Here is a 14,024-nt window from a genome sequence, read left to right as displayed (position 1 = left end):
GTGTCAGAGGACATGGGCGGGCATCAGTTTAAGTATCGGTGTTGAAGATGGATGATTCCGTCACTGTATAGATGGCGATGGTGGGGGACAGTGGGGGCAGGGCAAAGTGTGGCCGATTTTGGCGGAAATTGCATGGATCGATTCCGCTGCGTCTGGAGAATGCGAATCTGCTGTTTGTTTAAGCGTGCGGTGTGAATTGGTGTTTTTTGGTGGGGTGCTTCCCGAGTGCCCAGGCGAGGCTACCGGAAATTCGCAACCACCCTCCCCCAAGACTTGGCTTTAGGAAGTTGGACAAGTGCCAAAGGGAGATTCATTTAAAAATTTTAACATGATTTTTGAAAAAGTGGTTTGAAGATTTTGGATTTTCAGGTTTCCGGAGATAACGGGTGGCGGCTGCATGCACCGAACGTCAAGGGTCTACGGCACGATGCCGTTCGACGGAACCTCACCGCAGGGAGCCGAAAAGCAATCGACAGTTTGTGGGAGGCTTTTTTGGGGTATTTGGTGATTTGAAGGTTTTGTCTAATTCAGGGTTTTTTTACTTTTCAGTCCTTTTTTCCTTCGATCAAGAGATTGAATGTTGATGGGTTCATCTGAACTGCAATATAGACTTGGGGTTCTGAAACGCAGCCGGCTTGACGACAAGCTAGCGCCGTTCAAGCGCAATGCAGCTTTAGCAAAACGGGGTTTAAGTTGTAATTGGCCAAGAGCGTTTGTGTGTTTTAAGGCCTCGAGTATTGGATGGGAGAATTGATAAGGAATGGAACTTTGAGATAGCAATGCCCTACTGAAGGTTATCTATAAAATGAAGACTTTCAGTTGTGAAATAAAAAAAAAAGCTTTGGTTCTAACAGCTCTAAATCCTCTTTGATTTGGTAATCATATTCTGCACTTATTGAAACATGCACCTCCCTCTCCGTTGACTACTTATAACGCCAAGTCTTCTTGAGCTTATTCCTTGCATTTCGGAGAATTCGGCAAATTCAAGTAACGGACTTCTGCAGTTTTGTGAATACGATGCAACGCATGTAAACCGTAAAATAGCGGAAGGCCGCCTTCACAGCTCTATTATCGGTTCCATCGGCATTTGACATTCCGAACCTTGAATTAAACTTTCATCTGTGAATTGCAAATGATTGATTTTTCGGTTATGAGATGGAAGTATCAATCAGACTCCCATAATCCAATGCCAGACTATCCTCTACACCTAGTTTCAATCTGCAACATCGTGTCTAACTATATCGTCTATTTACAGACTAACGAAGGGACTTTCTAACCTGGGTGCCACGGAGAATCAGCACAAGCTTGACGGAACCCGACAACAACTCCTCCTTGAAGTAGAACAAGAAAGCGGCGGTGGTGATGGACTGGAACAACTTGATGCCCAAGCCACGGTACAAACCCTCCAAGCCCTCGTCACTGACGATCTTCTGGATCTCCTGCACCATCGAGAGCTTCACCTCCTTGTCGTCGTTGTTCTCCAACTGCTTCTTCTTCACGTGCATTCTCGACTTCAACGTGATGTATGGGTAGGTCAACGTGGTGGCCACGAGCTTACCGAACGCACCAATGAAGAACGCCTTGGCGCCAGTGAACGACTTGATGCCGTTGGCAGCGATAATGACGTTCTTGATCTGCTCAAAAATGGTGTACTGGATGATAGGGTTGATCACCAACACCAACGCAGGGAACACACCGGCGAAAAGCGTACCCAAGCCGTCCTGCTCGACAATCTCTAAGATGGCCTTGACGGTGGATCCGCTCAGCTTGCCGTGCTCCTTGGCCTTGGTCATCATTCTGGTGTTGGCGACCCAGAATGGGTTTGTGCCAATCACAGTGATGGCACCGGCAATAGCACCGGTGATGATCGACTGGAACGTCGAGAGACCCCTTCTTTTGAGCTGCGCTGCCTTGTTGGCCTTCAAAAACACATTCAGTGTCAACTCGTAAAAGTAGTAGTAGATGAACTGGGAGAGCGTGATACCATACAAGGCCAGCTCGAGACCCAGGTAGAGCCCTAGGATGCCCTTTTCCTTCAAGATCTGCTTGGTGGCTTCCACGGAAGATGTCTTACTGGAGTCCTCTTCCTTCTTTTTTTTGGTGGTCTGGGCCAACGTAGATAAAGTCACCAAAGGATACGTGACGATCATCAGGAGGGCACCGCCACCGGCACCGGCAATAGCATGGGCAATTTCGTCGCTGTCAGACATGGCAATAAATAGGGTATGGAGGTCTGGAGAAGAATCTGGGGTAGACTGGAGTATATATATATTCGCGGTTGGCGGTGTTGATGTTGTGGAGGATATGGGGGGTGTAATGGGGTGTTTGGAGGCGGTTTGGGTTGAAATTTATATTGTTGTGATGCTACAAATTAGGAGATCACAGTGGTGGTGTTTGTTTTGTGGTGTCATTTGAATTCACCGTTTTAGACGGTCTACCCACGGGGACCGTGGATGCCCAGGCTTTCACATGCACCCCCGCAGAAGCGAGGCAGTTAGGAAAAACAGACCACGAGAGAATGTACCGTTTGTATACGGAGGATTTTGCAAACTCAGGTTTTTCAATTTCCATTCGAAACGCTTATTTTTCAGTTTCTGTAAATTTGCAAAATTCTCAGTTTCTTCGGTTCAGCCATGTGCACTGCTCTTCTTGATCTGAGACAAGAGCCAAGAGTCCACGGACTGGAAAATCGAATGTCTCACTTTCGGTGTTTTGGTGTTGAAGAGATGTAACGGTGACTTTGCAGGTTTGGCTAAATCGGCTGACATTTTGTCAACCAGGTGACAACGGCAATGTAATTCTTGGTATCAGGAAATGGTACTACGATATTAGTTCTCTAAAGTCGATTAAAGATGTTCGCTTACATCAGGCTCACTGAAGAGATATAGAAGTTTCTTGTTTGAGGTAATCGAATAAGTGTTAGGGCAGATCGATAGATCTTGAACACTCTGTTGGAATGAACCTGCCTTCCAAACCAAATTAGAACCGCATGTAATGTGGAATAATTGGCATTACGCTTTGAAATAGACTGTTGGTTCCATCTATATCCTTCATACTTCTGTGGTTTTCATAATGCCTTTGCTCTTGATATCTCTCATGCAATCTGTCACAACTTTCTGATTATAGGCAAAACTTCATATTTCCAAATGTGGTTTGAAAAAACGAAATTATGGCGACATTGTTGGACCCGTAGCATCTCAAGGAATAACCTAATAGCTCTTTAAAAAGCACCTAATCCAAGCTTCCTGAAGTCATCTATAGAATTTCCAGTTCAAAACACGCTGCTCTTGAGTAAATGAAAATTCTAGATAACTTATCAGTCTCAAGAAGGTCTGGACTTTCAATATCACGGCTTCAGAGTCGTCACCTTCCGTAGCTTTCAACCAGTATAAATGTGCATCCTGTAACAATCCACTGAATTATGTTACCCACTTACCTATTGTCTAGGCAACTCAGCCTACTCACCTCTTCTGTATCCTATATTACCCCTCGGCTATTTACATGACTAGACGCGGTTCTCCTGGAGCAACTGCGCCGTGACGGCCTCAAGCAGCTTCTCGCCCGTCAAGAGCTTCTCACGGACAAACTGCTCGGCCATTTTCTTGCCGTGGACGAACGCCACAGCTCCTACAAGCGCATACATGACGTGGGCGCTGATCTTCATTTCGCCACTGGCTTCAAACAGAAGATGGTGGTTGTGCAGTTTCCAGAACATCGTCTGGTTGAGGTTGTGCTGTTTGGCGAAAACACCAAGGGCGGTTTTGCTTCCGAGCTCCTTGGAGACACGGGTGCCCAAGACATCAAGGTTCTTGCCGTTGATGGCGTTTTCGTTTTCCGTGGGCTGCTCAATGACATGCTTGGCCAAGAAGAGATTGAGCACCTTCAGGCCCATAACGACGAGTTTTTCATTGTACGCCTTGATACCGTTACCGAACGACTTGTGCGTGAGCACCTGGCGGGCCATTTCCTCTGGAATGCTGTAATTGGCTAGAAATTGCTTGATGGTGCTGGTGGCCTCTTCAGAACCGTATTCGACGCCCTGGTGGGTCTTGAAAGCCTCCTTGGGGTCTCTGCGGAGACCTGCCACGCGGGGGCCTGTGTGAAGATAGATGGAGCGGGCATGGAGAATCCTGCCACGTGACTGGCTCATGGCTCGGAGCTGGCCGTGTGCTAGTCTGTCCACCAACATGGTTCTAAGGTGTCGGTTGATTTCTGGTGATTAAATTTTTCGAGCGACTTACTACCAGGTTGAGGCTGGCTTGTGTGCAGGTCGCGCTCACTATAGAGAGATGCCCATCCCGCACTGAGTGGTACTAGATAGTCCAGGTTATTTTGAGGAAAAGATGGATATTTTCCGTATTTTGAGCCGAGGGGCGGCGCTTAAGAACAGCAAGGCGGCCACGGCGGACTTTTCGGACAAAAGGAAGCCCAAGACGACGGAAAAAGCGTCTCTGGACGATATCGATAGAGAAACCGATTTCTTCAGAACAAAGAGCCACAAGCATAAGGAAGAGACCAAGGAGGAGGTGCAGGAGGAAGAAGAGCCTCCCAAGGCGGTCATAGCGTCAGCAGAAGACGCCCAGAAGTTCCGTCGATCCGCAGGTTCCAAGGTCACTGGTCATGATGTTCCTCTTCCCATTGGGTCCTTTGAGGATCTAGTTTCCCGTTTCCAGATCAACAAGAGACTTTTGCATAATCTTCTAGACGCCGAGTTTGTGGAACCCACGCCCATCCAGTGTGAAGGCATCCCCGTGGCTCTCAACGACAGAGACCTCATTGGATGTGCTCCCACTGGTTCCGGTAAGACCCTTGCATTTTTGATCCCCATGATCCAGACGCTTTTGGAGAACGCTCCAGCTAAAAACAGCAAAATCAGAGGTCTCGTCATTGCGCCCACGAACGAGTTGGCGTCGCAGATCTTTCAACAGCTCCAGACTCTCACTAAAGGTCACAAGAACCTCCCCAGTGCCATTCTCTCCAGACAAATGGCCAGCCGGTTCCAGGACGGCATTGTGCCTTCGACCAAATACGCCATCATCGTGTCCACGCCTTTGCGTCTTTTGGACGTGGTCAAGAACGGTTTTGTCGATTTGACCTCTGTGGAGCAGTTGGTGATCGATGAGGCCGATAGGCTTTTCGACAAGGGTTTTGTGGAGCAGACCGATGCGCTTTTGGCCAACATGACCAACCCAAAGTTGCGCCGTTCCATCTTCTCTGCTACTATTCCAGCCGGTGTGGAAGAATTGGCCAACTCCATCATGAGAGATCCCGTGAGAGTCATTGTGGGCCACAAGGAAGCGGCTTCGCTGAACATTGAGCAAAAATTGGTCTTCACAGGCAGCGAAGACGGTAAGCTTGTTGCCATTCGTGAAATGCTCCAGAAAGGTGAGTTTAAACCGCCTGTGATTATCTTCTTGCAAAGCATCACACGTGCCAAGGCCTTGTTCCACGAATTGCTCTACGACAAGCTCAATGTTGATGTTATCCATGCCGAGAGAACGCCCAAGCAGCGAGACGAGGTGATCAAACGGTTCAAGAACGGTGACATTTGGGTGCTCATCACCACCGATGTTTTGGCTAGAGGTGTGGATTTCAAAGGTGTCAATCTCGTCATTAACTACGATGTTCCTCAGTCAGCTCAGGCTTATGTCCACAGGATCGGTAGAACTGGTCGTGGTACCAACAAGGGTAAGGCCGTGACGTTTTTCACCAAAGAAGACTCGGCCATTGTGAAGCCAATTGTGAATGTCATGAAGCAGTCGGGCTGCACGGACGGCTACAGCGACTGGATGGAGAACATGAGCCGTTTGTCGTATCACGATAAGCGCAAGATCAAATCGAAGCAGGCTGAAAGAGATGCCATCAGTACGGTGCCCAAGGTGGTGAAGCAGAAGAGGAAGCAGCGGCAGGAGATGATTGCTGCTTCGAAGAGGCGGAAGGAGGCCACGAGCTAGGTCTTACGGAATAGACGAATAAGGATTAATAGACGGAAGGAACAGTGAACCTGTAGAGGGCATAGGATATGTAATTGAGCTAGACAGATGATTCGGACCATGAGCCAGAATTGGGTTTTATTCATGATAATTCAAGGAGACATTCATGAAGCTTCAACGAGAAAGTGATATCCGGGTGAATAGTATTGGAGTATTGAGTTTGAAGATGTGAGGTTGAAGAAGAAGCTTGAGGTTGTGCAACTTGGTAAATATCAACATCCTATTACCACAATGTCAGAACTTGAGGAAACCTTAATTCTAATCTCCCAAACCTTCACCTTCACTTCTTCAACCGCTACTTCTTAAACTTACATTACATCACACTGGACCTACAGATCATGTGGTCTTGAATATATTACCGTCTAGGAAAACCCAATTATACAGAATGCAAAAGAGCAGCGGGCAGGCTCAGTGGTGCTCGGCGTGAGCAACAGGGTAGCCAAACAAGGATCTTCTGCCAATGATCTCTCCCACAGAGAAGAAAGCCAAAACGTGGATGGAGTAGATACCTAACTGAGACAAGTTCTGCTTGTTTGGCTGGAACTTGGTCACGGCCTCCAAAGCAGCCTTCTGCTCGGAAGGAGTCTGCAAGAACTTAACAAAGTTGTTGTAAACCTGCTTGAACTGGGCCTGGGAAGGAGGAGCAAGACCCTCCTGTTTGTAGACAATCTTGCCGACCTCGGCACCGACCTTACCCCAGTAGACGGCGCAGTTGGCGAGCTGGGTGGACTTGGCGACAGCGCTGTTGAAAAGACCGGTGGCCTTGGAAACGATGGCGGACATGGTGGATGTTGGTGGTTTGTTCAAGAAGTTGACTTTTTTCACGCGGTGAACCAATCGTGTGGAAGCGTGGGGGAATGTGCAGGCCCGAGTCCAGGGCCGGTCCCTCGAGAGGATTTGAATCGAAGGGGTGAAAGGATTTTTATTAATGAGGTTTGGTTAGCAGGATTTGTTTAAAGATGATGACAACCTAAAGTTTGGTTTCGATATTGCTTGGTGTTTTGCCGTGGAGTTATTGGACCAGCTGCGAATATGGCTGCAATGGCTGCAAAATCAGGGTGGTCCAATTCTCGGAACCTCGGCACGAATTTTGAATTGGAATTATGATTGTTTTTGGATATTTGTGATCATTCACGAATTGAGGTCTTCTTAGGGCCCCAGATTTTGTTGATCATCTCGGTGAATGTGTATTCAGATCTCACTGCTATCAGACTTCCACTTGACTGTTTAACGATAGTATTGACTTCAGATATTAAATTACCCTTTCAACCTTTCTAGCAACTCTTGTCCATTTTGTTGAAAAGAAGTGAATTGCTGCGTTTTACTAAAGCTTACGCTGCATTCGGTTAGAGTGCAGCTCACATTTCCATTAATGTCCAATTGAATCATACCCTAATTAAACAACTCATTCTTCGGCCTACACTAACACCATCCATATCATTAGCATTAATTATAGCAGAACAACATTAAACCGGTCTGGCCACACCATGGGCGCCATGAGACTCCAGCCATAGAGCACGTAGCACACCCACGAACTGATGATCTTGATCCAGCTGGCAAAGTACGTTCTGCCCACAGGAATAAAGTCGCCCACATCGTCTTGCTTGACGTTCACCGTAAGCAAAGTAGCCACGTACTGCGTGGCCAAGAAGAAGATGATGTGGAACAAAGTGTAGTTGTATTTGACCAGGTTCTTTTCGTCGCCAGGACCGTGCACACCGCTGTCTTCGTCATACAAGTCGACCTGCTGAAGTGCGCTTTCGGGAGAGATCCCTCGTTGACAGCCTGCTGGATCGCCTCGTATCTCATCTGGTTCCTCTCGGAGGGCTGTGACGAGACATGGCTTTCAGAAACACCGCCTTCAGTGTCGAAAAACGAAGCGTTGGCTGCTCTGGTCGTGGTGTATGCCAATGCCACAAAGGTGAACAAGGCACCAAGAACAACGCTCAAGGTTCTGGTACCCTTAGAACGCACGAGCGGATTGCACATCTTGTCGTCTGGCTCGGACACCACGGCACTGAGCACCAAGTAGGTGCAGTAGAACACCACCATGGACGCCTGGGCCAAGCCGGCGTTGGGGTTCAGCTCCTGGATGCTCTGGTTCACCGACATGCCCGAAATGATCAACGAAAGAATAAGGTTGATGGTGATAGCAGCCTGGTTCATGCTGCAGCCCTTCATGGCGAAAAACACGTACATGACGATGGTCAACACCAAGCTGGCCACGTACATGCTCAAGGTGCCACCGATAAGGAGCTTCTTCCACAAACCAGCATTGTACTCGTCCTCACCTGTAAGCTCTTCAAGCTCAATTTTCTCTAAACACTTCTCAGCCCAGGCGTGGGCGAAATCCACAAGCAACACCAAGCCAATGCCCAAAAAGATCGTGGAGAAGATGATGGCAATGTGGTTGCCGTAAAAGACAAAGAACGAGTCGGGGATGAGCACAAAATTGATGAAGATAAACAGAATCCACGCAAAAATCTTGATTTTCCAGCACCCGTTCTGGATCACCGCCCGCGGGTTCAGGGTGGACCGCACGTTCACCAAAAGTGCCGCCAATATAAGGTGCAACAGGCCTAGAGCCAAGTTGATTCTGTAGACTGAACTGAAACTGATGCACTGTTTCCCGTCGGGACCACAGCGGTTATTGATAAAGCCAAACGTGGCCTTTTCGAGCCTGTGCACAATGAACGGCGAAAGGGCAATCCACGAAATGATCGAGTTGAGCATGAGCAAAAGGCCATATGTTATTCTGGTCATAATCGCCGACGTGAAAGTTCCACCTATCAGAGAACAAAATGCAGAACATGCTGCTGCTCCACAGCACGAAGCGAGGGTCAGCGCACCTGCTAGCGGTAGCGAAACTAGGGCACCCATAGGAAGTTGTAGTAAGTTGTAGTAGTTGATGATCAACAGCGCGGAGGCAGGAATAGTGGAGTAGTGGAGGTTTGGGTCAAAGGGTGGAGGGAGACTTTATTAAATATTGAATTGTTTTGGATTGGATGACTTCAACGTTGCTAGCGGCATTTTAGTTTTGCTGGAAATGTGGAGGTTTGAATGATTGGTGAGTTGGTTGTTCTATGGCGTTACCGCTCACTGATCGTTTTGCAGCCATTGAGAGAAGTCTGTCTCTTCCAGAGGACGGGAGACGAAAGGGGAATGAACAGTTTGTAAAAGAGTGGCAAAGCTGGGAAAGACGACTTCTTGTTGTTTTTTGATGTTTTTACAAAATGTTTATTTTCAAAGCCTAGAGTCCTTTTTTGACAATGCAGTGCGATTTATGGCAGTAATTACGTATGGTGATTTTGCAACCACCATAAAAATCGAAAATGATTATCATTTTATTCGAGAGATTCGATAATCTTAAAAAGGAGCTTGTTTCATCTATTTTAGCATTCATCAAACAGTTAGTATCACATTGTTAGTAACAAACATGGTGGATGAAGAGCAAGCTCCCGAGGTTGGCCCATATTTCAATTTTTAACAATCAGACCAGCAACAGATTATGTCATGTTTGGGATCCAAAATATGATTGTCATTTTGTTTCTTCTTCAAATATTACTGGAGGTCAAATACGGCACTAAGTCCTTGGATGCTGCTATCCACTCGTTGATCTTTCTAGTACAAAACCAAAACTAAGCTTCTTCTCTATTTTCAAACAAACAACCAAATATCAGAAATTGAATAACCTTCCCACAAAACTTATCGACTCTGACTAACCAACAATCCAGTCTATCCTGACTACCCTCCAAATACACCCGTGCACCACATACATTGGCCTCATCAGGCTCATCAGCATTATCAGATCTTCAACTCTCCAGATGTCCTTTCGTAAAAGATCAGAGCCACTCATTCCGAACCGTGGTATAAATAGAGGTAATCCTCTAGTTCCAGGAAGAGCACCCCTCGGTGGCCGTGTGCCTCCAGGTGCTCCAATTGGTCAGATTCCTCAGGTTGCAAAACCCAAGAAGCCAGATACGATCGACATAGTCGCCGAAAACCCTGGTGTGAGACCGTCAGCTGCAAATTCAGAACCTACGGTTTCCACAGGTACTGCTGATCTTGACAAGATCATGCTCCACCAAGGTCTTCCATTGGGATCTACCCTTCTCATTGAGGAATCAGGAACCACAGACTTTTCGTCCGTTTTGCTACGAGCTTTCGCTACCCAGGGTATCATGCACAATCGTATAGAGAAGGACAAAGTCCATAGTCATGTCATCGTCGTGGGGGCCCCACAGACCTGGGCAAACAATTTGCCTGGTGAGTACAAGGGCAGCAGCAAAGAGCAGAAGAAGGCCAGAATCGCGTCGGACTCCTCGAAAGTCAGTGTGCTGAACATGGCAGACAAAGACTTGAAGATCGCCTGGAGATACGGCTTGAAGCAGCAGAACCTTCCAGACGAGAATCAAACCAACTCCACCCTTGAGCATTATAATACCCAGTTTGACATCACGCTTCGCCTTGTTCCTGGCCCCAATCCTCAAGAAATGTCATTTGTGCCGTTGCTGAGTGACTTCCGGACCATCATCTCGCAAATCAAGAGCATCGTCGAGACGCAAATCAGAAATCTGCCTGCAAAGGTTGTCCGAGTGGTCATGCCCAATTTCCTCAACCCATCGCTCTACCCGCCACAGGCCTCAGCATCTACATTCATCATCCCATTCTTCCATTCCTTGCGGTCGCTTGTCAAGCAGTTCCTGCAGAACTTGGCCTTGGTAGCTTCTTTACCACTAGACCTTTACCCCAGAGACGGCGTTGTAACAACGTTTTTTGAACAGCTAGCAGACGGCGTGGTTCAGCTTGAGCCGTTCAATCGTGATTTGGAGCAGCTCATCGAGAAGGCATACAAAAACGAGCCCTCCAAGATCCAGCACGGTTTTGTTCATGTCATCAAGGTCCCTGTGCTCTCCGCCAAAGGCTATATGATGATCCGCAATGGAGAATTTGCGTTTAAAAACGGTCGTAAGAGATTTGAAATTGAGGAATGGGGCATTCCCGTTGAGGATGAGGCTGGTGAAGAAGATAAACAAACAACCAAGAGCATCGACTTCTAAGACTTGCGGCTCTCCTCTTTCTCAACAAGTCTCTCCACATCCTTCAGAAGCTTTTCCACAATGCTACGGAGCTGCGCTAGCTCCTCGAGTGTCCTGTTTTGCGTGCTTTTAGTGTCTCTAAGCTGAGATGCCGTTTCTGAGAAGGTGGTCGCTACTTTATCGAGGGCATTGGCCATATGGGCAAGAACCTCCTGTGTCAGCGGAGAATCGTCCGTAGCCGAAGTTGATAGTCTAGGGGCGTCAGAAAACGTGACGCTGCGTTTTGTTGGACTGGACTGTGGTTCCAGGGTCTTTTGTCTCTTGTCTCGGAAGCCCTGCTCCAATTGAGCAATTTGTCTTCTTCTGTATGGCGATCCGCTTCGCCTGATTGGGGAAATCGACTTCAGCACTTGCGGCGGAGAAAGGTGTTTTTTAGGAGAGTTCATGGAAAACGGAGGAGTTTGATCTGTCTGTGTTGCTGCAGATGAAGATGCCTGTGCGTAAGCGACGCGGTTGTCTCATTTACAGCCACACCAAAGAGCACAAGCGATTGGGGCATTTTAAAAATGTTGATTTTGCAGAAATTGGGAATTGAATTGGCATGTTCGATTTTCCATCTGAGCTGTTTTTGTTGTCGGAAAAATTTCAAATCGAGTTGACAGGTTGATGCATAAGGTAGACTCCACGTTCAAAGCTGCAGGTGCCAAGTGCTTCTACCTATGCGAATTGCAATAACCATTTACCAACTTGTTATTGGCAATTGTGCTCAAAAGGCGGATGTAAGTGAGAACTTTTGAAACCTTCTAGTACACTGATACTCATCATGAAGGACATTCTGTTTTGTCGGGTTCCTCTCAATGTCTCATGCTTGTCGATGATTGTCGAATTTGACGCACTTACCCAAAAACATTCATACTCACACCAATCGAACAAACCATCAAATTCACCATACGAAAGACGTAATTCCACAATTTACCCGCCCTCAACTACATCCGATCCGTGGAACGGTAAGAAGATCCCTGTAAAGGTTTACATCCGTGCACCACTCTCTATCTACACTGAGCGATATCTTTTCTGTCGATCCTACTACGGATTGTATCATGAACTGGTTGCTTTCGGTGCTAATAGCTGCTCTTTTTGCAGTCCAGGCACGTGCATTCGACTGCTCCGTCAAGGAGCTCCAGCCATACGATCTCAACGGCTTGAAAGGCGTCTACACGTCCTCCATAACCAAGAAAACGCCTCCCTCTGAGTCCACCATCGAGTGGCTGATTGGCGTCTGTGAAGACCTCGGACTGGTGCAGAGCTGCTCGCCTGACTCTGATGTATGCGGAAAGACCACCGTGAAAAACGAAGGCAAGAGCTTGTTGACCGAGATTTTCGAATTCAAGTTCACTCCTTCTACGGTTGTCAAGACTTTGGGAGAAGACGGCAAGGACGGTTTTGCCGTGGAGTACCACGATGTGGAGTGGAGCGACCAGAAGCTCAATGCCAACTTGTTCTTCAAGTGTGTGGATGCCAAGGACGCCCAGAAGGAGTTTGAGACCCGTTGGGAGAACAATCTTCTCCTGGCCACTTTAAAGACCGACAAGGCTTGCGCCAAGGCGGGAAGGAAGCCCAATGACGGCGGACGCGTTGACACCGGCGAGTCGTGGGGCTGGTTTACGTGGATTTTCATCTTCATGGTGCTTTTCCTCAGCATCTACATCATTGGCGGAGCATGGTTCCAGTACAACAAGGGCAATTCGATTGACTTCCAGTCTGCATTGAAGGAGGTGTTGGAGAACTTTGTGGACCTTTTGCGTGGCTTGCCGGTATTTATTAAGGAGATCATTGAGAAGTTCACGAGGAACAACAACAGAGGCGAGTACAGCGCCGTCTGATGCGGCCATGCCGCTGCCAAGGTCTGCTGTGTAGAATACAATTTATTGAAGGGATTCGTAGGTTGGGTTTGGGGGTTAGAGGGCGAGTATGTATCTTGAGCAGTGATATGGCAGGGTTTACTGGAGCTGCTCTGAACGGGGATTCCAATTGTATTAGGTCTATCTGTTTTAAGTCAGCCACTTCACATTCTTTCTTTTCTCGAAAAATAGTATGGTATACCCTTCAAAACATGCATCACCGAATGGGTGCAAATGGCCAAGTGCTATTGACCTTTTTTCAGAATAGCTTCTTTCTGAATTTACCTCTCTACATTTCTTCCATATTGGAAATGAGCTTGACCGTGAAAGCCTTCATATTTCAGCACATTTGAGTTTCACTTTGTGAGTGGTCTATGCTGATGACGTGATACCATGAGACATGAGGTAGCGTCCACACTCTAAAGCTGAAAAATCGGGAAGTTCAATGGGAGCGTCTTAAAAATTTATTCAACAAATTCTAAAAGGCGAATCATTTTTATATATAGTCTGATTGGTCAACGAGGCTCTTCCGCATCTGATCGTGGTCCACCTCTTATCTTGCCCGTGCACTTCCACATGAATGGCTGCAAACGGCCACACCAAAAGTCGCCGATTTACCGAAATTTTTCAAATCAATCAATAGACTGAATTATCAAAAAGCAGCTCCATACATTTCCATCAATTGCCCTTCAAAACGACCGTTTTGTGAAGAATCACATTCACTATGGAGCGAAAAGAGTCAGCGCTCACCAACCCATAGACCACACCATTGTACACCTATCCAGACGAAGCAACAAAATCTCTATTCAATGACAAATATTTCAAACTTCATCAATAATGTCGATGTACACTCTGTCTACCGTAAATCCGCTTTCTTCAACCAAAGCTAGAACACAATACAGACACTGCTGTAGTCCTCAGTATGGGGTGCAAACGGCCAGTACAACTCACCAAATTAACCATCCACGCCATCCCAAAAATCAAATAATAGAGGAGTAGCAAAGTTGAATCCTAAACTCCAGGAAAATATCAATATAAAATTTGAGGAACGCCTTCATCATTATCGTCACTGGCCTGCCTCCTCCCCACCG

General features: G+C 47.1%; 7 protein-coding genes across 7 annotated transcripts; 3 read left to right on the top strand and 4 right to left on the bottom strand. All coding sequences in view use genetic code 12, as the record gives it.

Annotated features, from left to right (window-relative positions):
• Positions 1-1,256: 1,256 nt before the first annotated feature.
• CXQ87_002010 (uncharacterized protein) lies at positions 1,257-2,210 on the bottom strand (the record flags this gene model as incomplete). The annotated part of the gene is made up of 1 exon (XM_025480532.1): positions 1,257-2,210. The coding sequence occupies one exon, from the start codon at positions 2,208-2,210 to the stop codon at positions 1,257-1,259; it is 954 nt and encodes a 317-aa protein (XP_025334832.1).
• Positions 2,211-3,505: 1,295 nt separating this feature from the next.
• CXQ87_002009 (mitochondrial 54S ribosomal protein mL57) lies at positions 3,506-4,189 on the bottom strand (the record flags this gene model as incomplete). Its single annotated transcript, XM_025480531.1, has 1 exon — positions 3,506-4,189. The coding sequence occupies one exon, from the start codon at positions 4,187-4,189 to the stop codon at positions 3,506-3,508; it is 684 nt and encodes a 227-aa protein (XP_025334831.1).
• A 154-nt stretch (positions 4,190-4,343) lies between these two features.
• On the top strand, positions 4,344-5,954 carry CHR1 (RNA-dependent ATPase; the record flags this gene model as incomplete). The annotated part of the gene is made up of 1 exon (XM_025480530.1): positions 4,344-5,954. One exon carries the CDS (start codon positions 4,344-4,346, stop codon positions 5,952-5,954), a length of 1,611 nt encoding a protein of 536 aa, XP_025334830.1.
• Positions 5,955-6,401: 447 nt separating this feature from the next.
• Positions 6,402-6,776, bottom strand: ATP20 (F1F0 ATP synthase subunit g; the record flags this gene model as incomplete). The annotated part of the gene is made up of 1 exon (XM_025480529.1): positions 6,402-6,776. The coding sequence occupies one exon, from the start codon at positions 6,774-6,776 to the stop codon at positions 6,402-6,404; it is 375 nt and encodes a 124-aa protein (XP_025334829.1).
• A 667-nt stretch (positions 6,777-7,443) lies between these two features.
• Positions 7,444-8,756, bottom strand: CXQ87_002006 (uncharacterized protein; the record flags this gene model as incomplete). The annotated part of the gene is made up of 2 exons (XM_025480528.1): positions 7,444-7,740; positions 7,776-8,756. The coding sequence occupies 2 exons, from the start codon at positions 8,754-8,756 to the stop codon at positions 7,444-7,446; spliced, it is 1,278 nt and encodes a 425-aa protein (XP_025334828.1).
• A 1,061-nt stretch (positions 8,757-9,817) lies between these two features.
• Positions 9,818-11,053, top strand: CXQ87_002005 (Elongator subunit; the record flags this gene model as incomplete). The annotated part of the gene is made up of 1 exon (XM_025480527.1): positions 9,818-11,053. The coding sequence occupies one exon, from the start codon at positions 9,818-9,820 to the stop codon at positions 11,051-11,053; it is 1,236 nt and encodes a 411-aa protein (XP_025334827.1).
• A 1,079-nt stretch (positions 11,054-12,132) lies between these two features.
• Positions 12,133-12,915, top strand: CXQ87_002004 (uncharacterized protein; the record flags this gene model as incomplete). Its single annotated transcript, XM_025480526.1, has 1 exon — positions 12,133-12,915. The coding sequence occupies one exon, from the start codon at positions 12,133-12,135 to the stop codon at positions 12,913-12,915; it is 783 nt and encodes a 260-aa protein (XP_025334826.1).
• Positions 12,916-14,024: the final 1,109 nt, after the last annotated feature.

This window comes from Candidozyma duobushaemuli, assembly GCF_002926085.2.
Source record: "Candidozyma duobushaemuli strain B09383 chromosome Unknown B_B09383, whole genome shotgun sequence".
In the NCBI taxonomy this organism is placed as follows: domain Eukaryota; kingdom Fungi; phylum Ascomycota; class Pichiomycetes; order Serinales; family Metschnikowiaceae; genus Candidozyma; species Candidozyma duobushaemuli.
This window is presented reverse-complemented; position numbering and strand designations above follow the sequence as displayed.